Raw genomic sequence first — 22,207 nt, forward strand, 5'->3', positions numbered from 1 at the left:
GACCAGAGAAAAATGAATGCCCTGATTTTTCAAAAATAGGAAGGAGACAGAATCATCAATGACCTTGACTCTGATCTCGGCAGAATTCTAGAAGGGATTATTGAAAAAATGGATAGTGAATACCTAGAAAGGGAAGCTGGGACCACAACAAGCCAGGATGGTTTCAGCAGAAAAGGTATCATCAGATGAGCCTGACTTTCTCTGTTGTCAAGGTTACTATATCAATAGTTCAGTGGAATGTTATAGATAAAGTTTGCCAAGATTTTAGCCAAGTGTTTGCTGAGTCTCTCAGGCTAGAATGATGGGAACTACACGATAGTGTAATTAGGTGAATGTTAAACCAGTTGAATAGCTGTTACTCTACACCAGCTTGGAAGAAGATCTCCCGTGGAGGGAATGAGGAATCAGTCTTTGTCTTGGGTTATTGACTTTTCTTTTCAATGACTTGTATGAAGATATCAATGTTATTCTTTTAAAATTTTCATATGACTAGGGGTCTAATGAAGTTTAAACAGCATAATAGGTACGAAGTACTTCATAACCCTTAAAGAACTGGAATATTATCATGTCTCCTCTTGTTCTTCTTCTTCTCCTCCTCCTCCTCCTCCTTCTTCTTCTGTCACTGGGCCTCCAGTCTGTTAATGACATCATTCCTTGAGCCTTCTAGTGCACTCCTGTTGAACTCCAGCAATGTTTATAGAACTTGTGGAGTGAGGAAGCCTATGTGACTGGGAGGATGGTGATACCCTTAATGATAACAGGCAAGTGAGGAAAAGGGGAGGGATTGGAGTCAGAGGGATAACGAGTTTGGTTTTGGACATGCTGAGTTTAAGAGACAAATGGGACATCCAGTTCAAAATGTCCAGTAGTCATCTGGAGATGTGAGACTGGACGTTAGGACTGGCCAAGCAGAGCAGAGAATCACCAGCATAAAGATGATCACAGGTCCATGGATGCTAGTGCGATATACAAAGCAAAATAGTATAGAGAAAGAAGAAAAGAAAGCCTAGGACAGAACCCTGAGGGACATCCACAGTTAACGGTAGCCACCTAAATGGAAGATCCATTCAAGGAGACTGAGAAAGAGTAGTTAGGTAGATGGAGAACGGGGAAAGAGCAATGACATGAAAAAAGGGCTACCATAATATATCAAAAAAATATTCACCACATCCAAGTTGGATTTATACTAAGGATACAAGTATAACATTCAACATAAGGAAAACTGTTAGTACAATCAATCATATTAAAAACACTATAATTGTACCAATAAAGGCAGAGAAAAACTTCAAAAAAGCACAATACTTATTTATGCTAAAAAAAACCTCAGAACTCCCTGTAGCACATATATAAAAAACCTTAAAGTGAAAAATATTTATAGAAAACCAACAGATAGCACTTTATACAGGAGAAACAGTAAAAACTCCCCATGATTACAGGAGCAAAGCAAGGGTTCCCTTTTCCCTGTCATTTGACTTCGTTCTAGAAGTGCAAAGAATTAAAGGCATCCAATTAGACAAAGAGTTTGCGTGACTTGCTCAAGGTCTCACAGCTAGTAAGTAACTAAGTCAGGATTCAGACTCAAGTCTTCCTGACTCCCAGTCCCAATCCACTATGCTTCCCAGCTGCTCAGGGTTTATTTATTTATTTAGTTTTAAAAAATAATGAATTTATTTGTTTTCAGTTTTCAACAATCACTTCCATAAGTTTTAAATTTTCTCCCCCTCCCTCCCCCCAGACATCATTCACTCTTATATGGGTTCTACACATACATTCTTATTAAACACGTTTTCATATTAGACATATTGCATAGAAGAATTAAAACTAATGGGAGAGACCATGAGAAAAACCAAACCAAACCAAAACGTAACAAAAGAGAAAATAGTCTGTTTTATTCTGTGTTCTGACTCTCCAGTTCTTGCTCTGGATGTGGATAGCATTTTCCATCGTGAATCTTTTGGAATTGTCTTAGACCATTGTGTTGCTGAGAACTGCTCAGCTTTTATCAAGGAGTAAAGCAGACTCACTCGATAGCTGTCTTCAAATACTGGAGGCTCCCTTCTGGAAGAGGGGTCAGACCCTCAGCCCATGGGTATTGGATCTGGCCTTCTAGAAACTTGTAATAGGCTGGTCCCTCTGAGGTGCTCTCTGCCTGGCAAGGCTTTTAGGAAGTAATTTAGTTTACTCATGCCCCCTCAGTTTATAGATGAAACTGAAGCTAAGACAGTAGAAGGGTTACGTCTAAGTCACTCACCTATAGAGACAGAACAGGAATTAGAATCCAGGTCTCCTGACTGACAGTCTAAGGTTCTTTCTATACCATGCTACCTGAACAAGTTTTTTTTTTAGGGGGGGAGGAGCTGGGAGGGAATAGCTCGTTTTTGCCTCAGAAAAAGACTTTCCTCAATGTCCCTGACTTGCAGTTACTCAGATTCATGAGAGCCTTGAGGTAGGGAACACAAAAACTATTTCTATTTGGGCCCAGCAGGAGAGTTCAAAACCCTTTTGCCATTCCCTCCCCACCTCCCTGCACTCCCCCCTTCCCGAATTAATTCCAGTACTAATGATGATAAATACTCTTAATGGTAATGACTTCTGACTAAAGTAGGTCATAAAACCCAACCTGGGTCTAGGGTCAGATTGAATCAGAGAGAGGGTGGTACTGCTTGCTTCCTTGAGTTCACAGTATGGTGAAAGGGGAGGGAGAGGTCTAACATTGACCTTAACCCAACCTTCCCCACCTCCTCTGTCTCCTGACCACTCCACCTGCCTTCTTAATTCAGTTCCCAGAAGTCCCTGCCCCTCACCTCCCAGAACCCAGTCAAGAATTCCTCCCAGGCTGGTCCCCACTGAGCTCCTTCCTTCTCAGAGCATTAGAATTCCTGACATTCTCCCACCCCTCTCCCCTAAAAAAATGTAAAAGAACCTTTCCATGTTTCTCTCTCTCTCTCCCTCTCTCTCTCTCTCTCTCTCTCTCTCTCTCTCCCTCTCTCTCTGTCTCTCTCTCTGTCTCTCTCTCTCTCTCAATGAGTTCACAAGGGGCGAAGGGGCAAAGCTGATCTGTCACATGGGGAAGGAAACAATGGTGCCCTTTCCTGTCTTCCCTCTCCTCCCTCCCTCCACTAGAGGCCATAGCTGGGAGGGAGGGCCATTCATCAAGGTCAGGTCCCTGCCAAGGTTCTGCTTAATCTCTCATCAGCCTAGAGGCTCCTGGGCCTCTGGGGCTTCTGCTGGCAGGCTCCGGAGCCACCTGGAGTGTGTGAGTGTGTGTATGTGTGTGTGAGGGTGACCTTGAGGTCTGGCCTAGGAGAGCAGAGGGGCCCCTGCCCCACGAGGGCCAAGTAAGGGTAGAAGGGTATGGATAGAATCCAGCCCCTAAGGAGGTCAGAGTCTTTTCAATGGCTAGATTCTCCTCGTCCTTCCTCCCCTCCAGCACCCACCAAGGTTCCTCACTTGGCCCTGTGTCAATCTGCCCTCTGATGTTCTCTCTTCCCAACACAGAGGACCTCTTTGATCCCACAGACCAGAGCACACAGGCTTCCCTGGCTGTGAATCCAAAGTTAACTTTTATTGATCATTAGTGCCTAATTACATCGTGGGGACGCAGGGAGGAATGAGTCGGAAGCTGCTTTGAGTTTGCCCATAGACTCTCTGGAGGTTCAGTGACTCAGGCTGCTCTTGGAAATCTGGGTTCCAGGCCCTGACCCCAACACTAGGGAAGCCACTTAATACGTCCATAGCAGCATATAACCTGTAGGATCAGATAGAAACTCCTCCGTCTGGCATTTAAAGTTCTTCCCCACCTGCCCCTCCCCCACACCTCTAGACCCTTACTCCCCTCATCCTGGACCAGCCACGCTGGTCTCCATGTTGGCTCTCCAGGGACCCATCTGCAGACTCCCTGCTTCTGTGCTGGTGGCCCCCCACGCCTCCCCACCTCTGACTGCTATTTCTTGACTGCCTTCCAGACTCAGCACAAGCGCCAAGGACTCCAGACCCCATGACTTGCTGGTGGCTCTCCTCTGAGACGACTTCCCATTTGCTCTGCCAATATTTTGTATGAACCTGTAAGTGATGCGTTGTCTCCGCCATTAGAAGTAAGCTTCCTGAGGGCGGGGAAAGCTTTCGACTTTCTTTGCCTCCCCAGTGCTTAGCTCGGAGCCGGGAATGTGGCAAACACTTCCTGTTTTGGGTGCCTTATATGTCCTGGGGTATGGGTGCTGATCCCTCCGTTAGAATGTACACTCCTTGAAAGCAGGAATTGTTTTTATTTTTTCTTAATATTCCTGAACTCAGAGCCATTCCTGGTGCATAGCAAGTGCTTAGGAAGTACCTGGTGAAAGATCTCTTTTATCGTTAGTTATTTGCAGCCATCTCACATAGTCTTAATAGTGTGTAATTTTTCTTGTGAGAATTGTTTGTAAGCCTTCAAGTGCTGTTATTTAATATAGTTACTGATGCTAATTAGTAGAAAAGGAAAGACCTGGGGTGATGTGGGCCACATGTCCCACTGACAGGCTTTCCAAGAGATGGAAGTGGTTGGTCACCCAGCCTGCCCCTCAAAGAACCTCAGCATCCAGACACTCGCCTCTAGGGTGACCAATGATCTCTTAAAGGACACATCTGATGGCCTTGTCTCCGTCTTCATCCTTTATCCTCAGTCTTCCTCATCCTCTGTTCTGGAGCACTTGACGCTGTGGACCATCCCCTCTTGCTGGATACTCCCTCCAATTTTGGTTTCTGTGACACTGATCTTATCTGTTCCCCCCTACCCCCCGCCCCCGTCTGGCTTCTCCTTCTCAATTTCCTTTCCAGGATTATCTATCATCCATGTCCTGCTCCTTAACTGTGGATGTCTCCCAAGGTTCTGTCTTGGGCCCTCTTCTCTTCTCTACCTTCTCTCTTGGTGATCTCAATGGGCTTCTGTGTGTTCAATTAGCATTTCTAAGCAAATGACACCAAGATATATATATATATACACACATATATATGTATGTGTGTGTATGTGTGTATATGTATATGCATGCACACATATACATACATGCGTGTATATATACCATGCATATAAATATATGTGTATGTACACATACATGTATGTGCACATATATGTATAATATCTCCTGAGCTTCAATCACACATCACAAACATTCAATTGAACCTCTTCAACTGGATATCTCATTGGCACCTCAAAATCGACTTGTCCAAAGTAATTCATCATTTCCCCAGTAGCCCTACCCCAAATCACCCTTTCTCCAAATTTCCTTGGGGCGTACCACCCTCCTTCCAGTCACTCAGGTTTGAAACCTTGGAGGTTTCACCCCTTTCCTCACCCCACCCCTACATGTCATCAATTGCCAAGTCCTGTCCATTATACCTCCAGAATCATCTCTCCCATCCTTCCCCTTCTCCCCATTCACATGGAGTGCAGGCTCTCAATGCCTTTCACCTTCATTTTTTTCCATACCCTCCTAGCTGAACTCCTGGCTTCCATCTCTCCCCATCTCCTATTTATCCTCTACACTCGTGGCCTCGAACTCAAATAGAAGCAGAGGTCACTTCATCCGCACCGAAGGATCCCTCTGGCTTGTATTGACTTAGTTTTCAAATGTGACATTATCTAGATTTTATTGTATTTTGATTTATTTTGTTAAATGTTGATTGTTGCTCAGTCATTTCCGCCATGTCGGACTCTTGGGGTTTTCCTGACAAAGATCCTGGAGTGGTTTGCCATCTCCTTCTCCAGTTCATTTTACAGATGAGGAAACTGAGGCAAACAGTGAATTGCCCAGGGTCACACAGCTAGTAAGCGTATTTCCTAATAACATTTTAATCCAGTTCCTTGCCCTCTGAGTGCTGCTCTACAAGGCTGCCAGAATCATCTTCCTGCAGCATAGGTCTCACCATGGTACCCTTACCTCCATCCACCCCTACCTACTACAGATCACTCCGCAGTACCCCATCGCCTCCAAGATAAAATACAGACTCCTGGGCAGGGCTTCCTGTCATGTCTCCTGCCTATCTCTCTAGGCTTGTTACTACAACTTCCCTTTCCCCTCAGCATTCTAGCCAAACTGGCCTATTGGTCACACCCCAACCTCAGCACTACTGGCTGCCTCCTTGCCTTTGGAAATCTAGTAGACCATCTTCCTCACCTCCACTCTTGCCATCCCTCAGCTGTCTTCATGCTTAACTCCTGGTTTAGTGGCCACAAGAGGTCTTTCCTGACTCACTGAATCATCAGACTTCTCCTTCTCCTTCCCTGTCTTTCCTGAGCCCCCTCATTATTGGCATTTTGTCATGTCTCTTAAAATTATTTTGCACAAACTTATGTGTTTTTTACAGAGTTGTATTGACCCTGTAGAATACAAGGTCCTTGCAGACAGGACTTTTTTTTCTTTTCCTCCTGAATCTAGGTGTAAAGCACAGTGCTTTTGTATAATAGGCACTTAGTAAAATGACTTTTGGATTGGACTAGACTCTGAGTTGGGAGGGATTTGATCCAACCAAGCTTGGTCCCATACTCTAGCATCCATGACAACCTCTGCCAGTGGATAGCTCATTACTTCTTGTGGTCAACCATTCTGTTGGTGGGCAACTAGGCCTGTTCAAAAGTGTTCATTGTGGCTGACCTCCTCTGGCTGCAATCTCTTCCCTATTCAGTCAGGAACCCACCCCCTTCCAAAGAGCAAGCCAGGTGCATGATACACTATTTATTGCTAATTGCTGAGAACAAATGGTTGAGTCTCTGTTTCCGTCTGTATTTGGGTTTCTAGTTGGGGTACAATGTAGATTTCCATACCTGTTTTCCCACCCAACAAGAGGTGCCCAGTGAAGGGAGCTCACCTTTGCATCTCCTGTTTTTTCTGTCTGCAGGGCTGGGCCCTCAGTGGGCTCAGTCAAAAACCTGGTGATGGATAGCTGGGTGGCTGAAGGGACAGTAGAGGAGCTGGACTTCCAGCCTTGCATAACTTGTTTGGTCATTGCTTTTTCCAGAATGAAAACTGGTCTAGAAGGGGAGGGGATGGCTGTCGGGCTGGGAAGTTGGTCACTCAGGCTCTGTTGGAGTAGGGAACTCACTCCTTAGGAAAATCCTTTTTTACCCTACCTTTCCTCTTCTTCCCTGGATAGTAACAGAATCCCCTAACCCTGGATGTGTGTGGGGCTTGAGGCACCTGTTCCCACATCTGACTGGATCAATGTAAGCCAGTACTCTGCCCTAGCCCGCCCCTTGGGACCCAGTGACTATTGGCCAGGCCTTTGGGTAAAGGCCTTTGAAAGTCCCAGAGATTGTCAACACTAACCCATCCTCCTATTCCCTGGTCCTTCACCTCTGCTCCGGTGTCCCCATGATAGTTCTACTAGAACAAGCAGAGGCCCTGAAGGGCCCTTGAATTGAGGGCTTTGGGGGGCAGGAGGTGGAGGTCAGTCAGGGAGAAGATTGAGGCCCTAAAAGGGAAAGCAGCTCAGACTCAGTAGCTCTGCATCCATCCCTCTTGGGTAGTTCCTTGGAGCCCCTTAGCTGGACCCTGAAGAGTGGTCCAGAAGGAAGGGATCTTTCCTTAACCCAGCCACGCAGACTCCCACATCCCTGGAGTAGATCTCACGCCTCTACCCCTCGTATGTCCTTCTTTTAGGAGCTGGGGGAAGAGGTCTTTCTTGGGTAATTTGGATTTTGGTTCCTTGAAACTCCTTAGTGAGTGAAGGCCTTGGAGCTGGTCAATGCTTTCTGCCAGGCCCGGGCACACCAGGTGCTAGTTCTCTCACATGGAGGTGACAGAGTAGGGTGGGAAAGGGGAGGGGCAGATTGTGCTCCTTTGGGAGACTAGGGGGAGAAACCTGAGTGCCCTCCCCCACAGAATCAGCCCTAAATCGAGGCCAGACTTGGAGGGCTATTGGTCCTAAGGAGAGGGGTGGCATAGCCCTGGTCTTGGGAATCCTGGAGAGAAGGAACCAGTTTTCCCCACCCCGGCCCTACCCCCAGCAGAAGGGTCTTTCTCTTAATCTGTAGGGTAGAGGCTGTGGGCAAAGCTGAGTCATTCTGCTTCATTCCAACCAGTGGCCTGACCAGGGCCTGCCAGTGTGGGGCTCAGGGGACCATGACAGCAGAGCCGTGAAGGGCAGGTCTGGGGGAGCCAGGATATCCTCCCCCCGCAATCTTGTTCCTGGGCTGGCCGGCTTGAGGGAGACTCAGCCAGGAGCTTGGGTTATGGTGTCTGACTGGGAGAAAGGGAAGGTGGGGTTTGGGTCTGAGGAGGCAGTTAGAGGTAGTTCCCTGGTATGTGTGGGGTGGGGTGAGGTGGGGTGGGGAGGGCAGTGCTCTGCTTGGTGGGTCTTTTCTGGGGCCTAAGCCCCTTGGACAGTGGCTACAGGAACCAGTCTGCCCAGATGGGCTGATGACGCTGTGAGGATCTCCTCAGCATCTCAACCCCACTTCAGCCCTTACCTTCCACTGGTCTCTGAATGCCACCATCAACCTCATGAGAGGTTGTCATTAGGGAGACCTCAGCCCAGAATAATTTCAGAGCCTAGTACCTGGTCCTTAACCTGCTAACCAGGAGAGCTCTTGGCTGAGCTGAAGTAGGGTTAGGGGCTAACAGAGATGGAGCCCCTAGAGCCAGTCAGGGTTCCCATTCTTGGGGGAATAAATGAGAGTTCTGGAGAAGGAAATGGTTGGGAATCCAGGAAAATCAAGTCGGAGGGCTACCTGCCCTAGGCCTGGCAGGAAGAGAGCAGACTGTGCCAGCAGCCCTGGAATTGACTTCCACATTTACTAGCTGTGTGACCGCTGCAAGTCTCTTCATCTGTAAAATGCAGATAATCAGAAGTGCTACCTACCCCACAGCGCTGGCGTGAGCAACGCTTTATGCAACTCAGACTGAAATCTTAAAGAGCTATGAACATGGGAAGTGCGTATTTCTAGACAACTTAGCTTCTGAGGCCAAGATCCTGACTTATCTAAATTTCATAGCTCCCCCTGCATGGTGCTCTGTGCACAGTAGCTTCTCCGTGCACCATCCTGATGGAATGAATGCAGGAGTGCCGCAGGATGGTGTCATGGTCTGGGCAGCCTGGGGAGAAAAAAGGGAAACAGAGTCAGGTGTGTGTGTGTGTGTGTGTGTGTGTGTGTGTCCATGTGTGTGTGTCCCTAAAGAGCCAGTGCTACCCATGGCCCGGGGAAGGACAGGCAAGGGACCTGGGAAGCTGGGGCAGCCTGAGAGGGAAGATGAGGTCCAAGTCTGGAACCTAGTCCAGGTCAGTGTCTAGGGCAAGATCAGGGTCCAGGGAAGTGATCGAAGTCTGGAGTGGAGAAGATGATGACCAACGTGCCCAGAATGAGCTAGGGGCAGGACGGGGCCAGGGTGGGGGTGGTGGGTCGTGGCCCGCCGAGGGGAAGGCGCGGCTTGTTGGGGAGGAGGACGGGCTCGGGTTCGAGGTGGCGCCTACGCTGGACAGGTCCGCCCTCACCTGCTCAGAAGAGGCCGCAGTCCTTCAGGTTCTCCTTGATAATGATGTCGGTGACCGCGTCGAATACGAACTTGACGTTCTGGGTATCTGTGGCGCAAGTCATGTGCGAGTAAATCTCCTTCACGTCCCGCCGCATGTTCAGCTCCAGGAACTGAACCTTAATGTAGTTCCCGGCATCCTCGTAGGTGTTGGGGCCTGAGGGGATCCAGAAGGGGACGGGGCTGGTCCCGTGGACTCTGTGGGGCTCAAGTTCCCATCCTCCCCTCCGGCTCCCAGCACCTGCCCCTGCCTAGCCCGCCCGGCTGGGCTTAGGGGAAGGAAGGGGGTGGAGGAAGGTGCAGGGGATGAGGTTGGGGACGAAGAGTTAGAGTTAGGGATGGAGGATGCAGTGTAGGGGATCAGAGGCAGCAGTCAGGATAGGATAGGGAGAAAGGGACTGTAAAGGAGAAGTTAGGACCGGGGCTGTGTGTGAATTGAGGCTGGGGGAGTTGGGCATGGAGATTGAGGGATGGGGATGAAGGAATCATGGATTGATTGGTGGGATGATGGTCAGGGCTGGACATGGAGATGGGTAGGACTTGAAATGGAGCATAAATACTGGGGACTGAGGGGAGAGTTTGGGGAGAGAGGGACAGACTTAAGAATGGGATGTCTGGGATGGGGGTGAGAGAGTTTGGGAGAGGTATCGTGGGGTTCAAGGTTGGAGATTAAGAACTGGAGCTGAGAATCTCCATCCAGAAATGGAGATGGAAAGTTACAGTCCAGTTTCAGTAATCTGTAGGAGGCACTCCCAGGAGAACCCTATTCCCCCTGCAAAGGATTCCTAGAGATAATGATGGTGGAGATAGGATGGCATCTAGTGGTCATACTTGGAACACACAGGCTCCTGGAAGTGAGGAGGGTAGAGAGGTAGGGAAGTCCCCCTGAGTTAGGAGCCTGCAACATTCCCAACACCCGAGGCAAGGACAGTGGGGCTAAAGATTTGGCAGCTGCGCAGGGACTGATTCAGGGCTGAGCCTCTCTCACCATCATAGTCAGGGAAGCAGATGCTGAGATGAGCCTTCTTAATCTTCTCGGTGAAAACATCCTTTTTGTTAAGGAACAAGACAATGGATGTTGTGGCAAAATAACGATGGTTACAGATGCTGTTGAACAGGTGGAGACTCTCGTGCATCCGGTTCTGGGGGCAGGAGCAGAGAGAGAGCAGGTAGGCTGCTGGCAGAGCCATAACTAGGAATTCTGGAGCCCAGCGAAAATGTATTTGAGGGGAAGGGGTAAGAACTTAGGACGCAAGTTCTTGTGAGGGAAGAGACCTGGACATAGAGTCCCTGTGGGTGGGTGTGGACAAGTCGCAGGTTTCTTTTTTCTAAGCAGGAGAAATGTCAGTGCTCCATGAAACTGATGCCATGGGTTCTCAGGACAGTTTGTCCTGGATAAGGGTGATCATGCTGGGAGATAGGGTGGCCCATGCCCCAGATTCTGACCTAGTCTCCTACTGCATGCCTGATACCCTGACTATCAAAGAGAAGACAGACAATGAAATGTCAGTTGGGAGCATAGTGATAGGCCCTGGAACAAAGACTTTGTGCACAGGGGCCCCTGAGTATTAGCCAGTCTAGGGCGAGGTGAGGGACAATGGACAGAGGACCATGAGTTTGCAGGGATAGACTGATAGACAGGGAAGAACACCATTACCCATTCACAGAATTAACCATTGACTGAACCCTCAAACCCTCCCCAAGAGTTTTCCCTCAGGGTAGGGGTTTCTTTAAGATAAGGGCCTATACCCACCACTTCATCATCTTCCACCAACACCATGTCATAGGCACTGAGAGCCGCAATGAAGATGATGCAGGTGACGCCTTCGAAGCAGTGTATCCATTTTTTCCTCTCTGAACGTTGGCCCCCCACGTCAAACATTCTGCCAGAGAAGAGGGAACCTCCTGGGATACCACCCCCAAATCTCCTGACCCCAGGCTTCCTCTGTCCTTCACCAGAGGAGCCTGACCCATTCCTCTCAAAAAAAAAAAAAAACCAAACCAGCAAACATTTAGTGAGCTCCAATTTTGTTTAAGAAATCTCAACCCCAAGGTCTGAGATTTGGGAGGCCATGGCAGTTCATAAGGGAAGGCCTATGGGGCAGAAATAGAGATGGGAATTGTTACGGTTGGTGCTGGGGGATTCAATAAGAGGGATGGAGGGCTCAGGGAGGAGGGATAAAAGTTCAATGAAGAGACAGAGGGCTCAGGAAAGGGGCATGGAGGCTCAATGAGTTTGGTCTCCTTACCTGAAGTTGAGGTCCTTGAAGGAGAATTGGGTCTCAATGATACCTGTTGTCTTGACTCGGGATCTCAGCACATCCTGCTCCGTGGGCACATAGCCAGGGGTCACCAGACGCTCCAGGTCTGAGAGGTAGCTGACCAAAGAGTACAACCAGATGACTTTAGGAGGGACCTCCTAGAAAAAGAGCTGGGGGACATTCTTGGCCCTCTGCTTGGAGACCCAGGGGAGACCTTGGAGGAGCTCTGAGCTGTGAGGGATAGGAAGTGGGAGCTAGACCTGTGATTTTAAGGGTATCCTGATCTCCCTGGTGAGGAAACTCCTTCTGTCCAGGCAGGTTGTCACTTTCTCTGCAATGTATGTATGGGTGGTGTAGTGGAAAGAAAGTTGGCTTCTGAACCAGTAAGCCTCTGAGTAAGGGCCTCCATACAGAGGGCAGGGCTAGTCAGGATTACTCCCAGGGTAATGGAGCACGTGCCCAAGGGCTCTTCCCTGGGGGCCTTTTCTTACCAGAGAGTGTTGAAATGGCCCTCTCCCAGCCCACCAACCTAGCCCCTTCTCTCTCCTCTTTCCACAGATCTGATTCAGTCTCCTGCAGAAGCTCCCCATGACCCCAGATTCATCCCGCATCTTTCCTTTACTGGTGCCTTTCCCTTGGCCTCCCCATTCCTCCCCCTGCGTTCTTTCAAGTTATTTCTACCTACACCCCCAAAAGTGAAAGGGATTCCCCTCCAGCCCTTTCCTTTTTGCTCTCCTTTCTCTCTTTGCTATTTGCATGCATCTTGTATTCCCTTGTTTGCCTTAGTCTTTGAGGAGAAGAATTGTCTCATTTTCACTTTTGTACTCCCAGTGCCCAGCCTTGGGTTCTCTCTCTAGCTGACATTTTATAAATGCTTAGTCAACAAGCATTTATTAGGCACCTCCTCAGTGCCAGGCACAGCGCTGAGCAATGGGGGTACAAAGAAAGGGAGAAACATGACCCCTGCCTTCGGGGAACTCATTGTCTAACAGGGCAGATTATATAAAATATAACTGTGGAAGTGGAACGGATTCTTAGAGGGAAGGCACCGGTAGTAAGGCTGCTGTTTGAATGGAATTGACTTGAGGTGTCCACTAGACCCTGAGGTCTTGCGTTTCCAATCTGTGCCAACCTCCAGGTTAGGGGGAAGCCCTAGCCTCTCTGCCCTCCCCCTGGTCCCTCTGGTGTCTGGGAACTTACTATCCTGCAGAGTCATTGAGCTGGTATTCAGAGGCTCTGTCAAAGCAGGCCTGGATGCCTGAGTCCTTCCACAGCCGTTGAATGATGTCAGACATCTCCTTGGGCATTGTGCCCTCCTCAATGGTGTCCGCCATATGCATTAGCTTCCTTGCATCATCCTGGGGGCAGTTAAGGTCATGGTCAGAGCTCTCTGGGGTGTAAGCTGGGGGAGGGATGGGGTTGGAGGCTGGGTGGTAAAGGTTGGAGCAAGAATTAGAGGTGGGGAAAGGAAGTTAATAATGGAAATCCTCTCTCTGAGGTGGTTGGCTGTAGCCCTTCTAGACTTAAATTGTCCAACTCAATGATTCTTGTCCTACGTTCCCTTTTCTGAATGCTCTAGCCCCAGGATTCTAGATCCCAAGGCTCCCAGAACTATCTCTGCCTTGGATGACCTGTCTCAGGCATTCACCTCCTAGGTACCCCGGCCTCCATTCTCTGAGTAAACCAACCCTATCCCTTCTGGGACTCTTATCTGACTTAGGATCCTCCCTGATCCATCAGGGTGAGCCAGACCAGAGGTCTCTGCGTCCCCACAAGTTCATTTAAACCCCAACCCATCCCCCACCAGCCCCATCCCCAGTGATCCAGGTCCTACCTATCTGTCCAAGTGCCCTTGCTGGACACCTTTTTGAGTATTCAGGGCTCCCTCCATATTTGGCAAAGTAAAAAGAGTACTCGACTTGGATGAATAACTGGGTTTGAGTCCCCTCTCTGGGCCTCAGTTTCCCCTCTGGAAAATGAGGGGTTGGACTCAATGAACCCTATGGTCCCTTCTAAACCTGAAAGGGAAAATCTGATCCTACCAGCTACATTCTCAGTCTGTATCCCTCCACTAGTAACTCTGTCTTGCCCCTACCCTATGCCTGCTAAATCTAAGCCTTACTTGTCTGGCTGAGTCTCCATACTGGATGTTGAGGGTTGTCATGGCCCGGACAATGGCCAGAATGGACTGCAGGGTGTTCCCATAAATGATGGCAATAAACTCCAGGCACTCCTCCAGGGAGTAACCGTCCTGATGGATAATTCTGGGAACAGCCAAGAAAAAGTAGAATCAGCCACAGATTGGAGTCATGTCCAATATGGAAGTGTCTGGGGGCAGGACAATGGGATTGATGCTGTGGTTGGTGGTGATGGCTCTGTGTGTGTGTGTGTGTGTGTGTGTGTGTGTGTGTATGTAGGGGGTAATATGTGTCTGTGCATGTGTGCACGGAACCAGTATATATGGGGTCTTCCATTTTACAATCCAGGCCTTTCCTAGAAGATGGTGTTCAGGAGGGTGGGGGCAGGGGCGAATGTTCATAAGGAGAAACACTCACTTCATCTGCTTCACGATGGTGCTTTTTCCAGATTCACCAGCTCCTGGAGACAGAAATACAAATCTATTGTGAACTACCTGAGGGCACACCCGCTATGAGGACTGTGTTACTTCAGTGTCCTGGAAGTGTGTTCATCCTTTGTTGCCGAAGAAGACCATGCCATCAGAGAAATAATGACATGACTTGCACTTAACTTTGTTTTTTGAGTGAGGGAGAGCTGTGCAGGTCACCAGCCTCACTTCTCCAGAGCCATCTGAATCCAGTGACTAGATATTCATCAGGATGACTGCAGATGATCCAGGATGAAGCAATTGAGGTTAAGTGACTTGCCCAAGGTCACACAGCTAGTGAGTGTCAAGTGTCTGAGGTGAGATCTGAACTCAGGTTCTCCTGACTCCTGCACTGGTGCTCCATTCACAGCGCCACCTAGTTGCCCCTGTCTTGGAAGTATTACTTGAGTGGATGAAGGCCTATGCATAAGTTGATGGGCTGAGTGAACTCAAGCACAATGGGGAAGAGGATTGGAGAAGGCTAGACCTTGGGACAAGGGCTGTATCCCAGGCCAGCTGAGACAGAGGTCCATGGCAAGGCCAAGGAGCCCAAAGATGATTCCTTTCCCAAGGAGAGCATCCCTCCCCCGGCCCTCCTCCCGCTAACCCTAAATGCACTCCTCCTCCTCCCCCCACTGGGTCAAGGCAAGGGTGAGGTGGGGTGTCCGGCCTAGGATCACCCTGAGAGGCTAAGAGGGAATTAATGTCTTTCTGGGCTGGGCCTTAGGATCTGGGTAGATTGGGGACATGGGGGCAGGGAGAGGAGGAAAGCAGGGATTAGAGAAGAAAGAGAGAGAAAGAGAGAGAGTGAAAGAGAGAGAGAAGAGGGAGAATGAAAAGGAAGAAAGATAGATAGTCAGATAGAACATTTATTATGCTTTTATTTATTAAGTCAGATAGAATACCAACTCCAGAGGACAGGACTACAAGCCAAAAAGGCAGTCTCTACCGTCATATTCTTTTTCTTTCGGGGGCAAAGTTAAGTAACTTGCTTGGTGGCACATGGCTGGTATGTGTCTGAGGCTGGATTGGAGCCCAGGTCCTCCTGACTCCAGAGCTGGAACTCTGGCCACCGTACCACCTAGCTGCCCCGACCTTTATATTCTAACCAAATAAGACAAAACTGGTGGGGCAGGGTGAAGTCTGGACGTTGAGCAGAGCCACCTGTGACCAGGGCCTCTATTCCAGGCTAGTGTCGTTTGTGTGTACTGGGGTTTGGAGGGGCATGGGATGGGGAGGGTAATTAGGGCAGAGTGAATGTGAGCGGGGGTTTAGCCTCCTCTCCCTGAACCTCCCCTTTACCCCCCAGAGTATTTTCTGCTACAGGGAAAAAGCTGAGTTTCCACATTATTTACCTCAAGAGAGAGGCAACTAAGTGATTCAGTAGCTAGTGCTGGGCTTGGAGTCAGGATAAAGTGAGTTTGAATCTTAATTCAGACACATACTAGCTGTGTGACCCTGAGCAAGTCACTTAACCTCTGTTTGCCTCAGTTTCCTCATCTATAAATTTGGGGATAATAAAAACACCCACCTCCCAGGATTGCTGTGAGAATCAAATGAGATAATCCTTGCAAAGCACTTAGCACAGTTCTTGGCACGTAGTAAGAGCTACATAAATGCTAGCTATTATTATTCTTATAAAAATCACTTGGCAAACCTTAAAGATATTATTGTCATTATTAATCCAAAATTCCATTGTAGTAAGCAGGGCAATTTTGGCCAACCTCCCTTGAGTCCCACCTCTGGGTAGTCTGCCAGCAGAGCGCTTGGTTTCTCAGGGGCTATGCCAGAGGAAAGAAGAATCTCGCAATTTCCACCAGGGTGGAAGGGACCATCAGGTGATAGAGTCTGGGGTCCCAAGACCAACCCTGTTAAGAAGGGAGAGGCTGGCCGCTAAAGGACAAATTCTCTGGCCCTGGTGACCCATGAAACAATACAACAAACATGCTCTGGGAATGTGTGTGAGAGAGAGCCAGACCTTTGTAATTCAATACCCAACACATTTTAAATGTCCTTGGGGAGTTGGGCTAGCTGAAGAGTCCTGTAGACCACAGTGAAATGAAGATCTGAGGCTCTTGGGAGCTTAGAATTGGAAGGGACCCTGGGGTCATCTAGTCTAGTCTCCTTATGTTACTGAGCTCAAGGGAAGGGAAGTGACTGGCCCAAAGTCACATGAAGATCAGGGACGGGAACACGGCAGCTCTGACCCCAAACCCAATGCTCTTCCCACCCAAGTAGGTCAAATCCTTCTTTAAGGTCATGGCTGCCTCCGATGTATCTGTTTAGTAAATGGGTTTGTTTGTTGTTCAGTCCTGTCCAACTCTTTGTGACCCCATTTGGGTTTTCTTAGCAAAGATACTGGAGCAGTTTGACATTTCCTTCTCCAGCTCATTTTAAAGATAAGGAAACTGAGGCAAATGGGGTTAAGTGACTTGTCTAGGGTCACACAGCTAGTGAGTGTCTGAAGCCAGGTTTGAATTCAGTGAAAGGAAGAGAGATCTATCCACTGCACCACCCAGCTGCCCTGGATTATGTAGATGGAATTTGCTTAGAGTGAGCTGACTTTTATTCTTATTACAAAAGAACTCCCCCCAAGAGCTCTGGCTTTACAGAGTGCTACTCCAGTGGTGCATTTAACTGTGTGCGGAGCAGATTATTTGTTTACAGATACAGAAAACCAGGTACACCAGGGAATTGTCACGCTTTAAGAACGGGCTTTGTTACTTGCTGTGTGACCTCTAGCAGCTCAGTTAATCTCTCTGGGCCTCACGCACTAACCTCTTATGTAAAATTTGGAGTTGGATTGTAAAGTCTCTAAGATGCCTTTTGGCTCTGACACGCTGTGATTCTCAGGATTTCCTCATCTATACAATGGGAATGATAATCCCTGCCCTGAGACTTACCTTAGGCAGAAATGAGGCCCAAAGGAGTAACCAATCTGCACATGCTCCGTAAACTAAAACGTCCATACATGCATGGTACCTTGACATTATTGAGCTATAAACCTGATTTACATTGAGGTTCAAAGCCAGAAGCAACCTTACAATGACAGTACACATTGTCTCTAGGACCCGGGCTTTGGCTGCTGTGGGAACCTAGAGAGATGAGAGTTCTCTCTAAATTATTTGAGAGGTTAACTGACTTTCCCACAACACATAGCTGGGAAACGTGAGAGGTGAGATCTGAATCTCATTATTCCCAATGCCAGCCAGGTCTAGCACATTCACCACCAACTGCTGTCCCCTTCGTTTTCCACATACTAAGAACTTAAGCCATGTTTTTTAACTTGAATTAAGTTGAATAGAAGTGAAAGGCATCTTAGAACACAGAAAGTGGTTTTAGAGATGATCTAGGCAGTCCCTTGTGGTGATGAAGAAGAAAATAAGGTCATGGGGAAAGGGAGTTGTCCAGCATCCCACAGCGTATTAGTTATTGATTTGGTACCCCAACCCAGCTCTCCTTGATTTATAAACCTTCTTAGAAGCCTAGAGATGGCCTCAAGTAGAGCCCCTGGTCTTCCCAGCACCCCCAGAAAAAACATTCCACTTTTGGGAGAAGGGCCAGGGATGGTGGAGGCCACTATTAGATTAAGGGGCTACTTTTGCTTTCTCCCTCTATTCATTTGTTGCTTGAACATTTGGGGTGCCTGTTATATCCATAATCCAGTGACAGAAGCAGTCTAGACTGGCCAGATAGCTTAAATGGTAATTATTTTCTTGGCAAAATGTTCTCAGATAGGCTGAGGGTGGGAGTGGGGGTGATTATTTTTTTACAAAAACTTCTCTGGTTAGAAGCTACTATGCTTTTTTATAAAAGGGTTTTCTCTTTCTAGAAAGAGTCTTTCAGAACTCCCATTACAAGATTGAGAATGAGGCTCAGTTGTCACCAAGCTGTCTGGGTTTTCACCAATCCAAAGGAAGGGACCTCTGGAACCCCTGCCTAGCCTATCAGGAAGGGGACAGCATCCCCTCTATCCAGATTTCTTTTCATTGAAAATGTAGGATTTCCTTGCAATGGAATTCCTTGCAATTTCCTTCTTGTCATCTGGGAGGCCTGAAAGGACTTGCCCATTTTCCCACCTCCCCAGGTCTGTTGAAGATCCCTGCCCCAGGGCCCCCCTCAATTTACCCAGTAGAAGCAACTTCACTGTCCTGGCATCTTTCTCGGCATCTTCCTTTAGTTTCTTTTCCAATTCCCTTGAGTGTTTCTCCTCAGCGCTGGCTCCAGCCCCCATCTTGCTGGCCGGGGTAGGGTAAGAGGGTGGTCTAAGAGGCGGAAAATGTGGACCTAAATCTTCTGTGGAGATGGGACCTTCACACCTCGGGCTTAGCCCGGGGCCCCTGGCCCTCTTCCCTGGTACCTTCTTGGTCCCAGGAAGTTCGAGGACAGAGTGAGTGGGGTCCTTCCATATCTCCCTCCCGCTGGGGACTGCTTAGCAGGATTTAGGGGCAAAGGGGCTGCCTAGGAACCAATCAGGGCCAAGGACAGGTGAATCCGGCTCAGGAGAGCCCCTGTCCCCCTCCTTCCCCAGACATAATCAGGCAGTGGCCCTGTCCCCAATCCCTTACAAGCTGACTCTGTGCTTTCCCCCTTACCTCCAATCTGGGGGCCAGGGAGTTAAAGCATCTTCCTTCTCAGTCCTGGAGAGAGAAGAAGCTTCCCCCACTGACATAGGGATTGTCTTTTCTAGGAGTCAAGCATGAGCCCTTAGCACAGTTCTTTGTACACAGTAAGCGTATAATAAATGCTTTTTAAATTCATTTGTTAGAAGAAGCCAGAAATAACCTTGAACCTGGAGGTTAGCTCCGATCCCCTCCCTGGACCACCCCCAGAGTTCTCCATGGAACCTTGCAGAGACCCTACTCCTCCCCATCAACCACAAAACTGGGACTCAGGAGGGGGACCTGAGGAGTCTGTCCCCTACCCTACATCTTGCCCTCCCCAAAGTATTGGCAGACAGAGCCTTCCCCATCTCTTCAAGGTGATCATGGGACATGTGCTTGGACACCTTGCTCTTAGACTCCTTCCTGGGGGGGTGATTGAACCTCAGGACACCAGATCCTGGGTGTAGGGACAGGAGGTCCTGTGACAGAATGACCATGAACCAGAGTGCTGTGCCTGTGTGCACATGACTGTGTGTGACAGCATCTGTAATGTCATTGTATGTCTACATGTAACTATGTGTGTCTAGATTTGAATCTGCAAGTATGTGTGTCTGTGTACATTTATGTGATCCATTAGGTCTAGTTGGGTGGAAAGAGGGAACTGGTATTTAAAAGCACCTACTGTGTTTTGTAAGTATTATCTCGTTTATCCTCAGAACAACCCTGGGAGCTGGGTGCTACGACCTCCTTTTTTAAATTGAAGATACAGTCATTTGTCCAGGTCACATGGCTAGCAAGTATCTGAGACCTGATGTGAGCTCATATCTTCTTCATTTTCTCAGGACTGCAAAAATATTTTTTATTTTGAATATGAAAATGAGCAACAAACATACATTTTAGTACAGATGAACAAGAAAGAAGATTATATAAGAAAGTGTGAACTGTTCTATACACTAAAAAAGAAAAACACATGTCACATGTATGTAATACATATATAGATACATTTTATATACATCTATACCTATATATCTATATATATCTCCATGCCTTCTCATTCCGTGCAACTTTTATCCATATTGTTCCCAGAATATCAAGGACATATATATATATGCATGCATGTATGTATGTAGACACGCATATATACATGTATACATGTTATATATAAATATAATAAATAAATAATCTAAAAAAATGTGTGTGTCTACATTCATGACATTCCAAAAGTCTTCATGCAGTTCTAAGCTATAAAACCTTACAGAAGAAAACAAGCTGAACCGTTGCAGAGTGAAATGAGAAGCACAGTCTGGAGAATGGTTTACAGGACGACTGCAGTAATAATGCAAAAGAGGTCAGCTTGGGAAGAATTCAGAATGCCAACGAGCTCATATCCTCCTGACTCCAGGGCTGGCATTTGATGCACTGCCCCACCTAGCTGACCTTAGAGGTCATCTATTCCAACCCCCTTATTTTATAGAGGCCCAGAAACTGAGGCCCAGAAAGAGGAAGGTCACTTAGCAAATTAGTGGCAGAACCACTAATGGACTCCCAACCTAGGGCCCTTTCACTATACCAAGGATAAACTCAACCAACATTTTCTGAGCACCTCCTGTGTGGGGTCCTTGATCTAGGCACTGCAGAGGAATACAGACATAGATTAGACTCACGACCTATCTTTAGGGAACTGGAGTCAGTGGGAGGAGGCAGAGCAGGCACAGACCTGAGTCCCACTCCCAGGGAAACCACACTGGACCTGGAGCAGGCATGGGAAGAACAGATCCAAACCCCATCTCCAGGGAGTTCCTAGTCTGGAGGAGAAAAAAGATCACACACCCCAAAACACTTCCATTGGTAGCTCCATGATCCTCCAGGCTCTTCTCATTCTGTGCAACTTTCATCCATATTGTCCCCAGAATATCAGGAATCCACCCAATAAGTGGGAGGCTTCCTCTGGTTCTTTTAATATCTTAGGGGCTTAGCATTTAGACAGTCCATCTGGCATCTCTCGATCTCAATGCGTGTCTTTTCCCCAAAATACAAGTCCTTGGTAATGTCTTTCCTGTTACTTCTCCATTTCATTTTTTTCCCAACACAGCCAACATTTGACATATACCTACTTTGTGCAGAACACCATGTTAGGTGCAGAGGGAGATAGAAAGTTTAGTTCCAATATGAGCCCTACCCCCATTAAGCTTATGGTTTAATAGCAGGATGTGACTTGCACACAAGTTCAATTCTTTGATGTATGTGACCTGATCAATGTGAGTATTCCCACCAATGAGGCATGCCCTCTCATCCTGGGTAACTCTTCTCTGTGTCCTCCCACTGATTCTCTAAAGGGGGTCTAAACGAATGGGATGGGGACCGTCTAGTTCTTTTGACATTGCATGAATATCAATGGAGTTGTCCATTGGTTCATGACCAGATCACCCTCTTTCCCGGTTACCTATCTGTCTAGTGACATTCTCTGGCAAAATTCTTAGCAATAAACAACTCTCTGACATTATAGTATGGCCAGGTGTGTATAGCACTCTGTATATACACAGCAAGATTTTTCCATTGTCCTTTGGTGCATTGATCACTTGGGTTCTCTCCAGATTAAGGCATCCCAGGATCTTTTGGAGGCCATAAAACATGACAATTTTGGTAGTGGTAAACAGGAGGTCATTGAAAGATCCGACATTTTCCTAAATGGAATCTTCTCCCATCTTCTTCAGCTCAAGATGAGACCATAGGCTCATAGGCTTCACAACTCGAGTCCAATCCCCTAGTTTTACAAAGGAGAGAATGGAAGTGACTGATCTAAGGTCACATTGGAAATAATTGGCAAAGCTGGGATTCTAATGTGAGTCCTCTGACTACGTAAATCCGTGTACTCTTGTCACGACACCAAGCTGATTTTCTTTTAGTCCTGATTCCGTCACGGACATTAACATGAGGTGTGACCTTGAACAAGATTCTTCTGCCCTCTCTGACTCAGTTTCCCCATCTGTAAAATGAGAAGCTTGCCCTCCAGTCCTAACTCTTCGGCTGGGTTAATTTCCTCTCATGGCTCACTTGGCCTTGCCATCTTGCTGAGGAGTCTACGTGGTCACTAGAGGGCACCAAGTGCTCAGAGACAGAGCCCTCTCCGAGGCTCACTACAGTCCAGACTGAGTCAGGCTAGCCTCAATTTACCCTAAATGCACTTTTACCTTTAAAAAGTTGGCCATAAACTGAAATTTATGAAAATCAAATCTT

At 47.8% G+C, this 22,207-nt stretch overlaps 1 protein-coding gene across 1 annotated transcript; it reads right to left on the reverse strand.

The window, feature by feature from the left end:
* Positions 1-9,466: 9,466 nt before the first annotated feature.
* Positions 9,467-18,630, reverse strand: GNAT1 (G protein subunit alpha transducin 1). The gene is made up of 8 exons (XM_072650667.1): positions 18,495-18,630; positions 14,317-14,359; positions 13,884-14,025; positions 12,962-13,119; positions 11,750-11,878; positions 11,254-11,383; positions 10,489-10,642; positions 9,467-9,657 (listed from the first exon to the last, which is right to left on the reverse strand). Exons 1-8 carry the CDS (start codon positions 18,598-18,600, stop codon positions 9,467-9,469), a joined length of 1,053 nt encoding a protein of 350 aa, XP_072506768.1. The 5' UTR covers positions 18,601-18,630.
* Positions 18,631-22,207: the final 3,577 nt, after the last annotated feature.

The sequence above is a fragment of the Notamacropus eugenii genome, chromosome 1, assembly GCF_028372415.1.
Source record: "Notamacropus eugenii isolate mMacEug1 chromosome 1, mMacEug1.pri_v2, whole genome shotgun sequence".
Classification (NCBI taxonomy): Eukaryota; Metazoa; Chordata; class Mammalia; order Diprotodontia; family Macropodidae; genus Notamacropus; species Notamacropus eugenii.